Source organism: Pogoniulus pusillus, chromosome 7 (genome assembly GCF_015220805.1).
Source record: "Pogoniulus pusillus isolate bPogPus1 chromosome 7, bPogPus1.pri, whole genome shotgun sequence".
Lineage (NCBI taxonomy): Eukaryota > Metazoa > Chordata > Aves > Piciformes > Lybiidae > Pogoniulus > Pogoniulus pusillus.
The window spans coordinates 15,198,708-15,216,545 of record NC_087270.1 but is presented as its reverse complement, the minus strand read 5'-3'; the positions used below and the strand labels follow the sequence as shown (position 1 = coordinate 15,216,545).

The 17,838-nt window shown below is 40.3% G+C and overlaps 1 protein-coding gene across 12 annotated transcripts in view; it reads right to left on the bottom strand.

Annotated features, from left to right (window-relative positions):
* The window catches only part of VRK2 (VRK serine/threonine kinase 2), a 64,931-nt gene that overhangs the window by 33,528 nt on the left and 13,565 nt on the right, over positions 1 to 17,838 (bottom strand). For 9 of the 12 annotated variants that reach the window (XR_010302805.1, XR_010302806.1, XM_064146049.1 and 6 more), the window contains 6 exons: positions 16,882 to 16,937; positions 16,304 to 16,373; positions 15,424 to 15,511; positions 15,181 to 15,289; positions 12,814 to 12,906; positions 5,854 to 5,986 (listed from right to left, as the gene is read on the bottom strand). Coding sequence is in view for 10 of the 12 variants with exons in the window: in XM_064146049.1 (XP_064002119.1) it covers positions 5,854 to 5,986; positions 12,814 to 12,906; positions 15,181 to 15,289; positions 15,424 to 15,511; positions 16,304 to 16,373; positions 16,882 to 16,937 (549 nt within the window). In the remaining 2 variants the exon portion in view is untranslated. Of the gene's footprint in view, positions 1 to 5,853; positions 5,987 to 12,813; positions 12,907 to 15,180; positions 15,290 to 15,423; positions 15,512 to 16,303; positions 16,376 to 16,486; positions 16,529 to 16,881; positions 16,938 to 17,838 lie in introns of those variants that run through there. The other 3 variants (XM_064146053.1, XM_064146045.1, XM_064146048.1) reach the window with 3 other exon arrangements.

The window sequence follows — 17,838 nt, the reverse complement described above, 5'->3', positions numbered from 1 at the left end:
TACCAGAGGCTGTCAGAATAATGACTAACCCTACCACCCAAAAACACTACCATGCAGGCAGGAAACTTTCTGGATCTCAGTGTACAGTATAACCTCTACAAATGATGAACTCCATGGAAAGCTTGGGGAATAAAGAGGTGTGTATCTGGGTTAAACTCTTGATTCAACTAGGAAAACATCAGTACCGATTTAAATTAACAGGAAGTAGTTGCATTTGATCTGCTTTAAGCAAGGAGGTTATCATCTTCAAGCATTGCCAACAAGCACTTCTGGAAGCAATAAATTCATAATTTTGGTTTAAGTTTCAGCACGTACCTCAGATGTCTGTTTATACTCAAGTAGCTACTTTGTGAGCAAGTCAGAATGTTCTCATTTGTCTATCTTGATACAGCGACTGGTACCATTCAGGGGTTTTGAGATGTCTGTGTTGCTACATACATTCAGGAAATGCCCTCTGGAAAGGATCTTATTTATAGACAATAACATTTAAAAATTAGAACTGTATTCCAAGAGCACTGAAATAAAGAAGAACTCCACTCTGAAAAGCAGGGCAATATCAGAACAAAGGCTGTCTATGCAGCTTCAGTTGCCAACAGCAGAGCAATCTTGAAATGCTTTCCAGAAAAACATCCCACCTCCCTTAGTACATGAGAATGCTTTGAACCTCAATCATGACTTGGAATTGTTGAGCACAGAAGTCATCCTTTGCTCCAGGTGTGGAAAAAATCTTGCAGTATACTGTGGTGGAGGGGCAGCAGCCCCAAAACTGAGGCTTCACCATGCCTCTACATGCCCAGACATGTTGTTCTGCCAGAATCCATGAGGCAGCAAACAAATTGTGTAACACACACATGCCTAGCCCATGTGCCCCTGAGGTCCACCCAGGTAATCTCCTATAGGGAGGTCCAGGCATGTCTTTACTGCCTATTGGGGCAAGGTTTGGCTTATGGCCAACCTGATTGGTCATTTTAGATGTCCAACAAGCCACGAATCTCAGCCCAGAGTCCATAAAGAGGGGTGCAAAGCAGCACCACGTGGTCAGACGGTCCAGAGGTTCAAACTGTTCAGAAGCTTAGAGCATGCAGACTCAGCTCTGATCCACAGCAGTACCCTGCTGCCCTGACCTGCTTGCATGGCCTAGACACAGGATCAGGCCTTACTCACTTGCAAGCATTACAGAGGCTCAGACCTCATGCATTGATCTCAAGGCGCAGTCAAGCTACCTGTGAATCCTTTGAGAAGCAGAGCACACTCATGCCTGCACCATACATATATGGGGAGCCAAGAACCCCCTGCCTAAGCCTAGAGCTATCTTGATTAATCTACGGAGCTCGTCTCCATGCAGCACGGCACAGACCCTGCTTGCCAGCTATTCTACAACTCTGGAAAGACCCAGAGCCAGCAGACCCCTCTCCAGATGGTCTGCAAACCTGCAAATGCAGCCTGCTAGCTGTGAGACCGTGTCAGAGGCTACACAGACAAATCCTTCTCCTGCACCTGGGAATTCCTGCCAGATGATTATCCCTAGACACACACAGCATCCAGAAGCCACAGCACCGAGGCTTCACCCCAGGAGACAAGGTTAGAGAAATCCTGTTACCCCAGAGACTGGGAAACCTTATCATCCCTACAAGCCAGGACAGACTCCAGCTGCAAAGACCCCAAGCACTGGGCACACGCTGAAACAGAATCCCAGGAGGGTGATTAATGATTAATACTCAAGAGCATCACACCTAAGTAAGCCTTAATACCTTTGTAATGTAAGTTATCTCTATCTAAAGAGTACACACAGTTTCAGCCCTTGCTGGGCAAACACTAGAGTTGTTAATAATTTGATATTTCCACTTAATAATCAATCCCTGTAAATATATCCCAAAGCTATTTTCACAAACTTGCAAACAAACTTGATTTCACAGTGGTAGGGGGTGGTGTAAATTTGTAAATATTAATTTTAATAAATAATTTTATAAAAAAACAAAAACACCTCCCCCTAACAGAGGAGGAATAGAGAAATCCCCTCCACGACATATACCGAAACACCTCCATACTCTAAACCTCGTAACAAGAAATGAGGAAAACCAATTGCTGTATTCTGCCACCTGGAGCTATGCAATCTGACAGAAGTCACTGCAGATGCACGTTTTCCCTGAGATGTTGAGATTTGCTGCAAGTTGGAACTGGAACCTTAATGAAGATTTAGGTTACAAGGTTTCAAACTGGAAAAAACATGGACTTGATGGGTAGACCACTCACTGGATAAGGAATTGTCTGGATGATCACATGCAGGAAATGGTGATCAAGGACATAATGTTCACCTAGAGACCAGTGACAAGAGGCATCCCTCAGGGGTCAGTGCTGGGACCAGTGCTGTTTAACATCTTTGTCAGCGATATGGACAGAGGAATCGAGCGCACCTCAGCAAGTTTGCAGATGACACCAAGCTGTGTGGCACAGTCAACTTGCCAGAGGGCAGGGATGCCATCCAGAGGGACCTAGACAGGCTAGAGAGGTGGGCCCAGGCCAACCTCATGAAATTCAACAAGACCAAGTGTAAGGTCCTACACCTGGGTCAGCACAATCTCAAGCAGATACAGGCTGGGTGGTGATTGGCTGGAGAGCAGCCCTGAGGAAAACGATCTGGGGGTCTGGGTTAATGAAAAGCTCATCAAGACCTGGCAGTGTGCACATGCAGCCCAGACAGCAACTGTGTCCTGGGCTGCATCAAGAGAAGCATGGCCAGCAGGGCAAGGGAGGGGATACTCTCCCTTTACTCTGCTCTCATCAGACCCCACCTGGAGTACCTCTGCTACAAGGACAGACGACAAGAGTTGGGGCTCTTCAGCTTGGAGAAGAGAAGGTTTTGAGGAGACCTTATAGCAGCCTTTCAGTAACTGAAGGGGCCCTACAAGAAGGCTGGAGAGGGACTATTTACAAGGCCTTGTAATGACAGGATGAGGGGTAAAGGGTTTAAACTAGAAGAGGGGAGATTCAAACCTGATGTTAGGAAAGGGTTCTTCACAGTGAGGGCTGTGAGACACTGGCACAGGTTGCCCAGGGAGGTTGTGGATGCTCCCTCCCTGGAGGTGTTCAAGGCCAGGTCAGATAAAGTCTTGAATGACCTGTTTTAGTGGGAGGTGTCCCTGCCTATGGCAGGGGGTTGGAACTGGATGATCTTTGAGGTCCCTTCCAACCTAAACCATTCTATGATTCTACGACAGATCTGAGGCATTCAACATGAATAGTTTGGAGTCTCTGTAACATACCAGATATTATGTTCTGCAGAATTTTCCAAGAGAAGCACGAGAAAAATCTTCAGATTTTCTAACTGCAGCTATTAACAAGCAAACTATTGTCAGGTGTAAGATGGCATAAGCTCTCTTTCTGAACATTTAGAATCATAGAATCAAGCAGGTTGGAAGAGACTTACAAGATCATCCAGTCCAACATAGCTCCCAGCCCTGTCCAATCAACTAGGCCAGGGGTCCTCAAACTTTTTAAACAGGGGGCTGGTTCACTCTCCCTCAGACATTGTCAGGGGCCAGACTATAGTTTGTCGGGGGCCGGACTATACTTTGGTTCCAGACCAGTAGTGTCTGGAGCCAGACTAAAGGTTGGTTCCTGCTCAGTTATGGTGAGTGCTTGGGGGCTGGCAAGCAGATTAAGTGGCAGGAAGTGGCTGCTTGGTTTCCCCCCCAATCCCCAGCAGGGGTGGGGGGGGAGTTCTGTAAATACCGGCAGGCTGGATTGAGGACCCTGGGGGGCTGTATCTGGCCTGTGGGACATAGTTTGAGGACCCCCAAACTAGAGCATGGCACTAAGTGCCTCATCCAGTCTGTTTTTGAACACCTCCAGGAACAGTGACTCCACCACTTCCCTGGGCAGCCCATTCCAATGGCAAATCACTCTCTGTGGGAAGAACTTCCTCCCAACATCCAGCCTGTACCTCCTCTGGCACAACTTGAGACTGTGTCCCCTTGTTCTGCTGCTGATTGCCTGGGAGAAGAGACCGACTCCCACTGGGCTACAGCCTCCCTTCAGGTAGTTGTAGACAGCAATGATGTCACCCCTGAGCCTCCTTTTCTCCAGGCTAAACAACCCCAGCTCCCTCAGCCTCTCCTCACAGGGCTTGTATTCCAGGCCTCTCACCAGCTTTGTCACCCTTCTCTGGTTCTGCTTTTCACCAATTCCACCATGGCTTAATAAGGGTACTCTAACCCACAGACTGCAGAGGACAGTGACTCATTGCATATACACACCTTTTGCCACCAAAGTCTGTACAATTTCTCTACTCCCTCAAATAAAAGAAATTATCTGTCCTATAATCAAATAGCCATTAACAGACACCTCTCCACTAAGCAAGCTAGCTGCCACAACTAGCCATCTGCCAAATCCCAAAGACCTATTCCTCAAACAGCGTTCACATCAAATACTGGTACATGGCCACACTGTTCACAGTGCCAGGAAAGACAACCATTCAGACATCCAGAAAATGCACTGTACACTTGAGAGGGTTAGAAGTGTCTGAAACAGATGTCCACTTCACCACAAAGTTTTTTTCAGCAGGTGAAATTGTGCAATCGTCTTAACAGCAAATAGTTGTCAGTCTTATTTCATTTTTCCTAATGACCAGAGTTAAATGATTGCAGGTTTTAACAGCGTCGGCAAATTATCAAGACCCTCTACATTACATGGTCAATGGTCCTTTTAATAGAAAAAGCAATAATACACAGTTGTTTGTGCCAACTGAAACTCATTAGAAAGTATTAGTTTAAGGTAACAGTTCAGCAGCTATTAACAAGCACAAATTTCTACCGCTATCACTTGTGACACTAGCAGAGCTGGCAGTGGGAAACTATTCCTTTTGTTTTAAGAGATCTTGGGGGTGAGGGAGGAGGGAAAGAGGAGAAAGAAAAGTTAACAAAAACTGTTTTGTAGCAAGAGTCAAAGTTTTTCAATAATGACCATTTTTTTCACTAGCATAACATTAGAATTGACTTTTTGTCTTGCTGACATAGCAACTAAGAAAGTTGCGTTGCATTGACCATATTGATTGTGAACAATGCAGCCATCAGTGGGACTCGGCACCATATATTTTCAATATTGACCTCCCATTCCCTTTTCCATGGCTCTATGGGTCTGCTATTGGATTTGGACTGCAGTGTAATAAACAGCTAAGGTTTAATTAATGGTAAATGAATACAAGACATAGGTTATGACTTTAACTAATTAGGGAATTGTTGAATTAAGTCTGCCTTGGAATGCAAGGCAGTACAATCAATATCCAATAAAAGGACTATGTATGTAATTTACCTGCAAATGTGTTTCCAATACCATCAAAGTGAGTTTAAATAAGTAAGATATATGAAGGGCTACTGGAAAAAGATTCAAAAAGTTAACACTTTATGACTTCAAAACAGGTTTTCCTCCTTGCACAAGGAATGTCATCTTGTAATAGCCTCTCATAACACAGATGGTAACATTCAGGCACAGCTCTCTGTAAAAGGACAGTGCATACACCAAACATTTTTTTCTTGACAAGGCAACACTGCCTTTGCTTCTACAGAGTATAGAGAATGCAAACCAGTGATCCCAACATGGACCAGTTTAATGGCAAGCTCTTCCTAAGGTGTCTTGGTTCACCTTCCAGTAGCAGCCTTACCGTTTTAAACATGCTGTCCCCCCTTCCCCACTCCAGTCCTGGAGAAGCACTCTCAGGTACAAGAAGAGGTCACCACACAAGAGTCTGATCAACCCTGAGCAATCCCCAAGGCTACTTCTATTGTACACATCAGCTCACACAGCCTGATTATTCATTCTGCAATCACTCCTCTGAAATAAAAAAAAGAAACCTACCTACTCCCTTGTGGGCATCTATACTGGTAAACTCTATTGTTCCATTATGGCCCTTCCTAGGATTTTCTTGATAGTGTTTGTGGTTCCCATTGGGACAATATCTGTAGGAAAGTCCATAATCTGCAAGATAAACCTGGAAGACATGAACAGACAATGAATAATGCTTTTGTCCTTTGAAAGTATAACCTTTATAATTAAGTCTTAAGAAACTGATAGGTTAAAGACAGCCTTAGATCTAAATTTTATTAAACCAAATGGTGCTTTAGGATAAAATATGTACAACTGGGGGCTATAACAGCTGCCCTCCCCATTTAAATCCTTCCACTACTCTTATTTCAGAGTCAAACAGAATTTCAGTCTTAATTTTGTTCCTAAGCTCTCTCTCCAGGTGGGCATCTAGACAGCCCAAACCACAATATACCTGCTTATAGGATCCCTTCCCCTCCTTACTTAAACAGGCACATAGGCTCTCCTATACAGTATAATTTCATAACAGCAATGCAACTTCAAAGCCAGTGAAAGAGAGGCAGAAGCTTCCCCCAACCAGATTTGAGACAGGGCTCCAGCACTAACAAGGGACCGTGACCACAGTGATGCCCAGCTGTAGTCTCAGTCTCCTCATTTGATGTCAGTGTTGGTCACTTTGTAACAGTTACAAGTATTTAAACAGAAAGTGTAAGACAAAACAAAGCAAAAGAAACTACCTCTCTCCTAAACCCAGAATGCAATCTCAGTAAAACACTCCTAAATTTCTAATAACTTTTAAAAAGGCTCAGAGACAGATTTACTTCTAAGTTACTTCAAAGCAAATCCAGGGGGCTAGAGCAGTGTAAGAGAAAAAAAATCTGGGCCTTCGCTGTGTATATTGAAGCAAGCACACACATTCTGCCACATTTACCTTTCCATCCCAGCACAGGTTGGAGTTTTTTTGATGCTTTACTATAGCTACCCTAAATAACCATCAGGGGAAAGACATGGTCTGAATGACATCTCTGGGAGATGCATTTCCAGATTCTTGAAACTTAACTGTGCAAGCCTGTAAAGTCAGTCTTACTCAATTTTATGGTATCTGAAGCTGAAAACAGAACAGCTCAGGAGAGATGAATTCTACTTTCTGTTCTGCTGCCTGCCAACACACTGTCCGTCTCCTACACCTCTTTTTTTCTATAGGCAGTGTGCAGGCAGTACTGCAACTATGTCAATTCTGCCACTCACCTAATATAGATTAAGAGCACCAGTCGACTCTACGAAGTCCAGATTAACATGTTCTGCCTTCCAACAAGAGTGGACTTAATATATACACATGGTCAATTACTGCAGCACAGCTTACAAGCAGTAACTTGTTGAAAGCAGCTGGAGTTTAATCAAAGTCCATCCACCCCACCATACCCCATAGGTTATTTTCTCACTTTCATTTTCACACTCCCATCTAACCTTTGCCCTTTACATTGACTAGTTCTCACATTAGGTAATTGCTTTTTTTTATAAATACCCAAGTATGGTACTTTCACTCAGAAAGAGAAAAAAGCTACAGACTGCTGTTATATAACCAATATAACTGGTCTCTGGGGCAAAAGCTAAACCACCTGAAGACATACAGTGTCTGTTAACCATATTATTATTGTAAAAGAAAAGCTTTTTATTATTCATGCCTTAGTTTTGTTTCCACTTTAGGTACAAAATAGTTTACTCTATAAAAGTCTAAAATAAACTTTTCCAGCGCTCACTTGTCATTTAATTATGTCACTCCTGGTAGAGGAAAAATACACAAAATCCTCAAGAAAAAACTTAAACACATTATTTTGCAGTACACTCTGTAGGAACTACAGATTCTTGTTAGTGCTGCAGGCAGCTTTAAATACTGCTATGGCTGGTCTCTTGGTTTCTGTTGCAGGACCTGTGCTCATCTGAAGCACGTAAGTTGGGATGCAGCACTCACTTCCTGCAGGGAGATGGCTTTTAAGATTATCCATGGTGTTTTACACCTGACAGACCATACAAACTGTGACACAAAATTGACTGCCACAGGTACCTTTAGAAAATTGGATAAGGCATAAACTTTGCTGGGTTGACCAGTTTGATTCCCACCTATGTACTTTCTGCAGCATATTCCTGATGCTCTGGTACCTGTCCTCCATGAGCTCACAGTCAGTGTGAGAGAACTAACGCAGACTACCCTAATATCGGCTTTTGCAAGTCTTCTGTATCCTTCATGGGCTGGGAAGGCAAGAGTAGGCTAAACTGTTGTATTCTGTCCAGGCTAAGTGGAACACTTTAGATTTTGCTTAACCACACGTTTCTAGCACGTGCAGTTGACCAGATGCAAAATGATGAAATACAGAGCAGATTTTGGTCTTTACATATTCAGGTTATGCCTTGTATTTAATCAAGACTTTGTCAGAAAAAATCCTACAAGATGAGCATCTCCACCAGTCCTCTACTTAGAATTGGGCTGAGAGTACGTGTTTATGTGACAGATGCTTCTGCATAGCAGCCCAGTCTTGGCAGTCTTTCAAACTATCGTAAGAACAGGGCATCTAGAAAGTACCTGCAAATATTTGCTTGTCAAACTTGACCTCTAAATAAGTTACAAGTTATCCTTCAGGTAAACCACAAAAACTATATACTCTTAATTTTTAAGAAACAGATTTTTGTTTAATTTACTTCTAGTAGCAGGATTAGCAAAGCAGTTTTGAGTTTATATTGAAAAACTCTCTCGAAGTGAGAAGTAGCTTTAGGTTATCTTGCCTTCACTGTTGGTGTCAAAATCTGGAAGCCAAGAAGCTATTGACCACTTGCACAACTCTCACAGAAGAATTTTTCTACTAACATGCAACTGATAGTAGCCTCTCAAATTCTGAAACATTTGTATTCTTTTTTCCTTTTTGGTTTGGGTTATAAGTCTGAGAGTCCTATTCTTTAACTACCTTGTCTAAGAAATGCTTAAAATTAAAATCAGAACTGAGGTACAAATATAATTGAAATTTACAGTTGAAAAATCTAAATATGAGTCTGCCATACTGTAGCATGTGTATCTGTATATTCTAAGGGCAGCATGGGAGGGGGCAGGGAAGAAAATACAAGGTATTTGTTTTGCAGAGGCATTCTTCCAAAACTTATTTCATTTATCAAAAACTCAAAATTTAAGTTCTCTGGTCATCACTTATCTCTTTTAATGGAATCACAATTTAAATGAGTTCAATGGATTTGAGTTTCTCTTTTTGAGTCTTTGTCAATAATGCTTATTCTGCTTCATCATACAAACAGCTACTGCTATGCACTAAATTACATTTAACTCACCATCATACTGAGACAGTGCTTCATTTGTGTAATTTATAGGTCTGATCACTTTGGGTTTCCTTTTGGGCTTTTCTAAGACTCATGAGCTGTGTACTTGCCCCAGTACATCACTCCTGTTCTGTAAATCACTGAGCTGGGTCCATGTTCAGAAACATATTGATCAGAGAAATGAGCACTTAACCTGTAACTCTCAGAATGGCCTTGCTCCCTTCCACTGAACAGACATGCAGCAAGCTGCTCAGAAATCAGTTCATTGTGACCTTCTAACCATTTCTAAACATCATTTGGAGGTCATGAAGGGACAGGACCTTTACTTTGTTTCTCTGCCTTGCCACAGAAGGCAAGGGACAGCAGTATGGATTTCAGACATTCTTTCAAAAAGGGGACTAGGAAATTCATACCACAGCCAATGAAGATATAAGGTTAATTCACAGAGGGGTGAGAGAAACAGCAGAAAGTCTAATATAGAAAAATTATCTTTTTCAGAACTGCAGGAAACCAGAGACAAATTCACATGCAAGAGCACACGTACAGAGCCACTAAATGAAAAAAAAATGAGAAGTTGAATATAAGAGTACACGCACTTTTTTGAAGGGAGACTTATGTCTCTCTCCCAAAACAGGTATGGAAAAACATTTTGAATATGTAATTTTTAGCTATTAGTTATGGTTTTCTTTTAAAAATAATTTCTAGAATTAAAGAACACTTCCACTTTATTCCTGGATCATAGAAAGCAAGAACCCACTGACAAAATTCTGAACAAAAACTCACCACAGAAATTTTGAGGTCAGATAGCTTTATTATGTCAGCTCCTGCTAGAGCTACAAGTCTCTCAACTTGTATTCCTGAGTTTCAGTTTGCCACTGGCTAGATGCTCTCACTTCTATGAGATCAGGTTGATCACTTTACCAATCAGTTCCCCTGTTTTTAGTAAAACAAGATCAAGGTACTCTAGCTATCCTATGTTCTAGCAGACAGAGATAGTTGGACAAAATATTTCACAGGCATTTGGTAGCAATGGCAGAATCTGAGGTTTTATCTGAAGTGTTTAAGGTTTAAACAAGATTGCCAAATTAAAATACAGCTTTCTCTGACAACAGTTTAGATGATACAAGATGGAATAGAAGATGGAATTTTTGTCATTTCAGGCAATGGTGATGTTCCACAAAGCTTCCCAGCATGTTGTCAAAACAGTTTCATGTGTAGGAAAAGCTGCCCCAGTATCACTAAGACTTACACTAGCACGAGATACATCTGGAGTATTAAGAAGCAATTTTCATGGCAAATTTATGTGCAAATTAACAGCCAGGACAAATGCAAGATCATCTGTGCATGTACACACTTACAGATTTGAGTACCCAAAACAGTGTGAGAGGACTGTCTAGTACTGCTCCTAACCCAGGTAAAGAACAAGTATGGAGGCAGCAAGCATAGAATCAAAAACTCCAGAAGAAAGATATTCAATTAGTGGCATATGTAGTTAGCAATTATTTCTTCTTTTCATGGCCCACAAGCCACAGAGCATACATGCTTCAAGATATTGTGCAAGCTGTGTCTAGAAAGTAATTCATTTGACTAGAAACAGCCCCATTAAGCCATCTGCCCTGCCATGTAAGCTTAATATAGTGACATTATCTTATGTTTAGAAACAATAATAGTGGTCTACATGGCTGTAGATCGGTATGGTTTTGTCGGTGAAAAGGCAGCCAGAGTAACCACGGATACCAATTTGGTTAGATCGTTCTCCATTTTGTTGTGGCAATACAGCATCTTATATGTTAACTTGGAAGAGGCATGCACAGCTAACTTGTTTTAAGATTGGTACATGTGGAAGGCACAGATAGGCTAAGGCTTAAAGAAAACAACTGTAGGGTCAGCCTCCTGCGGTCAGCAGATCCTGCCCCCTTGCAGCTGGATGTGGGGATTGTTTAATCACCTTAGTTCCTGCCTGCGAGATGAGCTCAAGGACACTCTTTGCAGCACAGGTTGCTCATATTTATCAAATCATGTCCTCTGTCCGCAAGAAATGCTTCCACATGGTATAGCTATCATGGCTTCAGTGAAATTAGCAGACCTGTGGCCACTTCCATAATTTCTGGACCCCATGACTGGAAAAGTTTATCTGAATAACATCTGAATTGCTCTAAGTTTTCTCAAGCAGACGGAAATGGAAGTTTAATTAATACTTTATAAGTACAAGCAAACCTTAGAAAAATTTTACTCTTAACTATGAATTAGAATGTGAACTTTTAAAAATGTTTTATGGAATAGTATCAGTGGAAAAGAAATTTTACTGACCAATATTCTACACAAAACCTTTCAACACTAACGTGCACTTTGCACATGTTAAAGAAAGAGTTAAACTGGAATATCTATTGATTTTTTTTTTAATAAAACCTGTCCAGTAACTCAAAAGTACCTCATTTTAATCTGCCAATGAATTTACTACTCATGAAAACAAAATACTAGCATAGTACAATCTTCATGCAGACAACATAAATCAGAAAATCACCAAACAATATGGCTAATTCAAAAGCAGCTGATCAAAGTCAGCTACACATCTTAAAATTTTATGATTACTGTAAATGGACACTTCCAAAATTATTCCAATGTGAAAAACAGCAGCATATCCTGCTGTCATAAAAATACACAATAGCCAAGACAAAAGAAGTCATTTGAGTTATGTTAATGGGTTTGGGTAGCAGATCGCTTTGCCTCTAAATCGCCTCCTTCTCTGCATTCAGAAGGCTGGTAAACACCATAAACCGAGATTGTGTACTAGCAGCTACCACTGCTCAAAAACATGGCTGTTTTAAACAACCATTCTAATTTTCAAACTATGTGTGATTTAGAAAGCTGAAAATTTAGGTTTGACTTAACTACTGAACATGGAACTTGTAAAAAAAGCAAATGTACTTCAACTGTTCAACCTCCTGTGGCAGCAACCTGTTTTGTAAGGCTTGTTTCTTTGTCACTGCAACAGAGAACTGAAAGAAAAGGCTAAGTGTTGCCTATACCTAATCATACTGAAGTAATTTTTCATAAATTATATTTTTTCTCCAAGAAAGAAGCATTCTCAGATTTTACTAACTGAAAGCACAAAAGAGACAATTTTAAGAGTATGTGGAGTATGACAAGATTGAAAGACTTGTTTCCAAAACATTTCACCAAAACACTTCCATTCCAAGGCCAGTTTGAGGCTTTAGTGTTAGACAGCAGAAATCTCAGTCCCCCTTACCTGATATATCCCTTACAACAAGTACAATATAAGAGCTAGCGACATGGAAACACAATTCATGACAATATTAGAAAGACAGAACTTCAAGAATGAAAACCCAATGGGCTACATCTTCCTACTAATACACTGCAACTGGCATAATCTAGAACAGCAATTAGGTCCTCAAAGTTGCCCTCTTAATTAGCCTACCCATCCGTAACAGTACCACAGTCAGCAGAGCACACAGTGAACAAAGCAGTTCTGTTCTGCTTCTTTTTCAAACTTGTTGCTCTACAGAGGCACTCTCAGAGCTGTCATAAGACAATATGAGCATTCATGCATGAAGGTCTTCTAAACTGGGAATTGCTGCTGCAGAATGTATGTAAAACTATTAAACAGTTATAAACGCATTGAAGTAACTGTAGATAAGTAAACGTGCTTACCTCGTGTGGATTGGTGTAGCCCAGAAGTAGATTTGCTGCTTTAATATCACCATGAACATACTCATTTTCATGTATATATTCCAAAGTATCCAACTAGGAAAGAATTTAGAACAGAAAAACATCATCATCTTCTCCCCTGAGCCTCAAACTCTACCACCAAATATTTCTCACTCATACAGTGAAATTGAGGGCTAACACAGACTGACCTAACAAATTTGTTTTGAGTTAGAGCACAAGGACTACCTGCTCCATTCAGAGGGTCTGTTCCCATTGGGCACATGGTGGATGACAAATCATAAACAAAGTGCACTTTGCCATGAAATATCCCTGTGTAACTATTTATGAGCACCAACTCCTAGGGTAGCAAATCCAGAATGAAACTGGTACTTTATAAACACTGGAGGAAACGTCAAAGAACATCAAGCTCTTAGAAAGCGCATATTCAATCAGCCCTGAATGTTTATAGTATATGTGAATCTAACAGTTATTATACAACCTGCATTTCATATCACCAACCCCCTACATCATCAGCATCCTGCTTCAGCTCTTTACTGGGGTACACAAGCTCTCGTTATTACTATAAAAACGCATTTGCACGTGGCAACTCATACAAAGGACATTCTAACCTGGGCTTCTGGAGAGTAACAAGTGCATTACAACTTTGTCAGTTATGTGACTACAAAAGCCCTTCATTTTTTAGTTATTATTAAGGTTAAAATGAAACTTTCTTTTTAGTTATTATTAAGGTTAAAATGAAACTTTGAAATTGTCCAGCCTAAACCTTCTGCTTCAAGTAGCACTACTGTAAATTAGATTGGGTTGTTAAACAAAATAGTCAAGTTGTAAATGTCCCCAAGGACGGACATTTAGCAGCCTCTGGGAAGTGCATTCCAGTACTAATACATTCTTCTTGCAAAAACTTTTCCTTTATACACAAGAGTTCTGTATAGCTTCACAGGATCCCAGCATGGTAGGGGTTGGAAGGGATCTCCTAGGATTATTTAATCCAACATTCTTGCTAAAAGCAGCTTTACCCAGAGCATATTGCAAAGCAATATGTCCAAGCACATTTTGAAGGTCTCCAGAGAAGACCCCACAGCCTCTCCAGGCAGCCTGTTTCAGTGCTCCAACACCTCAAAAGAGAAGATTTTTCATATATTTAGGTGGAACCTTCTGTGTTCCAGTTTGTGCTCACTGCCTCTTGTCTGTTTGACTACCCTAATCTTGTCCCTGTTGCTGGGCACCACTGAAAAGTCTGGGCTCATCCTCTTGACACCCTTTAGATATTGATAAAGATTAGTAAAAGGTCCCTTCAGTTTTCTCTTTACCAGGCTAAACAGCCCCAAGTCTCTCAGATATTCCTCTTAAAAGAGATTCTCCAGTCCCTTCAACATCTTTGTAACCCTCTGGCTTCTGTCCAGTAGTTCCTCATTTCTCTTGAAGTGGGGAGCCCAGAACAATACTCCAAATGTGGCCTCAGTAAAGCCGATTAGAGCAGGAAAAGAGCCCCTCTTAACCTGCTGGTCACACAGTTTGTAACGTACTCCAGAGACACCACTGGCATTCTGCATCACAGCAGCACAGTGCTAGCTCATAGCTTGTTGTCCATCAGAACTCCTAGATCCTTCTCCACATAGCTACTCTGCAGCAGGTCGAGCCCTAATCTGTGCTAGTACATGGGATTATTCCTTCCCAGGTGCAGTATTCTACATTTGCTCTTGGTGAGCTTTGTCAGGTTCCAACTCTCCAGCCTGTCACTGGTGTCACTGAATGGCAGCTGAGCCTGACACTGTGTCAGACACTCCTCCCAGTTTTGTATCATCAGTAAAGTTCCTGAAAGTACACTTTGCCTCAGCACAAATGATATTACAAAGAAGCACCTATACAACCTGCTAGTATGTGCCATCCTGTACACATTTGAAAACAAAAGTGGTATTTGTTGGACTCTACAATGCATGTGTTCAGCAAGCAACCTGAAAATTTTGTATTCTGGCATGCAATTGTGAACTTTGACAGATATTGATATCTAATACATGTGGGGGGGACATGACACTAGAAAATTTTAAAAGCATATAAGAAAACTGCATGTATAGACTGAAACGTGTAAGCTTAAAGCAGAGGGACTAAGTTTAAATACATTAGGAAAAATATTTGGTTTCAGGCCACTAACTTCCAGTCAGCAAAGGGTCTTATTTTCTACTTAATACTCGTTTTACCTAAAAAAGACTAAATACAAGGAAACACATACCATTTACACATTTAATTCTAAACTCAAGAGCTACCTAAAAGGAGCACATTTGAAAGACAATTTTTTAGTTGAACTCAGCAAGATCAAGATATAGTAATTTCCCCTCTCTCTGTATATACCATTCGTGCCCCAAGTTGGAGAACAGTCTCCTTCTTAAATCTGCTTCCACAATCTTCAAAGATTCTTTGAAGGTCTTCCCCCAGTCTCTCCATGACCATGAACCTATAGCTACCAGGAAATATATAAAAAGGGAGAAATCCTTTATGGAAATAGTGCAAGTTTGTGTCAGATTGAAAGGGTTTATCTCCATTTTGTTGAAAATGGATCTTCAGTCAATTTGAGGGTTCATTACCATTCATTACCTTTTTCTCTCGTATTCAGCCAAGCCTGATCCCCAAAACACTGGAATTCCTAAACATTTTATTTTTTTGAGATTCATCCATTTTCTTACTATAACAACAATAAAAGAATTAACATTGGATTAACAGTAGCTAGAGAATTTCCAGTTTGATGTGGGGTTTTTTGTTGATTTTGTTTTAGCTATCAAGTCAAGACTGAATGAAACAACAACACGAGACTCACTTGGCAGTTTGTGTAGCAAACAATTCAGATCATACTTTGCTCTGAAGTTCTCCACTTTGTGCAAAATAAGATTTTTTTTTTGTCTAGCAATGTGATGCTTTATTCACTTATAGAAGGCAGATAAGCCATTATCAATAGCTGAAGAAATAATTACTTCAGAATGTCTAGTCAATACAGAATGCTTCGAGCTAAAGTGCTTATGTCTACCAGCAATCTAAGTCATCTAAAGTCTTTAGGACAGTTCCCATGAATAAATCACATTCATGCTTAAGTGTCTGAAGAACCAAGTGCCTTGATTACTACTAAATCCTGTGATGATTACACACACTCTTATCTCTGCACATGGGAATAGTTACTAGCAGAAATACAGTCACCAATTAGTGCATGTAGTACCTCTGTTCCAAGGCTGGCCTCACTGGAGTCCATTCATTGCTGTGCACCCTGAAGTGTGCACATAAATGAACTGATTAGAAAGGCCAAGAATGACATCCAAGTAAAGAAACCTGTAGAAATCTAAAAGTATTATGCAACAACTAGAATTAGTTTAGTGTCTCTTAAATTAGTTTACTATTCAACTCTAAAGCAACAGTACTTATTAAAAATAGTTAAACTCAAATTCATACTCTAAGCTATTTGAATCAGAATCAAGGTATTACTTACTGTGCTCTTGTTTTGCAACCCTCTGGTAAAATTTCAGTTCAGAAAACAATGGGCCGTTTTCAAGATACTCCTATTGAGAAGTAAACAAACTTAGTATCAGAAAATGCATTCAAAAGCCAACAGTTTCCCAAGAGACGTTTATGAGCTCAGAGATTAAGCCCCCTTTTCTGATCCACTCACCCCCCCCATATTCCATGTCATCTGAAATGCAGTTTTAATAAACAGCTAAAAATAAAAGTTGTTTAGCAATAGATTTTTATCAAGAGATTCTTTAAGGAACTATTCACTGCAATATTCTTGATAATAGTGTTGTAAGTGTGTCTAAATTCATAGTTTGATTTTCCTTAGTAAACTGTTGAGGGCACTAATCTAGGAAAGGATCAAGTCAAGAAAACACTGTATCATGCAAATGCCAAATACATAGCCCAAAGTAGGGAAAATATATTAAGATGTTTAAAAAATAAGACAGATAAGATGCACCAGCATCCAATACAGACCTGATGCTGAAAATAAGGATTATAATGAAAAGAAAGAATTGCATGCAAGTTAACAGTTTAGAAACAAGATCTACACATTACCACTTTAATTACATGCACTGCATCATCTTCCACAGGAACATGAATTTGAGGGGAAGCTGAAAAACGAGACAAAGATAGAAATCAAGAAGTATGGAACAAAACATAACTGCAAAGACGAATATAAAATGCATAAAGTCACCAAAAAAATGCAAACACGCCAAAATGCTCAACATTTGACCCAAATTCCTGCTTTAGAAGTCAGAGTGTTGCAAAGTTCAAAGGAAAATAAACACATAAGTTTTAATTAACAAGTACAAAAGCAATTTTAACCTGCATTTTGAGAAGTTTCTACTTCAATGCTAATTAAGGAGTAAGCAGGATGTCCTCACTGCAGATCTGTACCAGAATGAGGTATTCCATTATAACAAACTGTGTTTAAGTCATTCCAGTCAATTGGATCACCTCCCTGCTTGGTTACTGTCAATCCACTGTCATGACAAAGATACTTAAAAGTTATGACCTACGTTATGCCTCTAGACAGGACTGCCTGCATTCCTCTATTACAAATTAATTTGGCCCTAAAACCTTGATTTCTATTCCGACATTATTTAGACATTGGCCTAAGTTAGGGATAGAACAGCCACCACCTTCCTAAAAGGGAGAAGAGGGATTGTGCCTCTCAGTGCAAGTAGAGATTTCAAAACAGTAATTGACCACATGTGCCAATTACAGCCCAGGAGACAGAACCTCTTTGCACAGACAATGCAATCCTATTTATTTCTGACTCTGAGAGAACTATCAGTTATCTCCAATACTACTGAAGCTACATGGAGCTACACTGGCATTAAAATTTAATGAGACTAAATCATCTGTTAGAATCATCACTGAAAGAAAACTAAAAAGAATACAGTTCCTAGGAAATAACTGTCCCTTTCAAACTTCTTATAATGATCAAATACCAGCAACAGTCCAGGTGTGAAACACTTCAACTATCAGCACACACAAAAATACACTTTC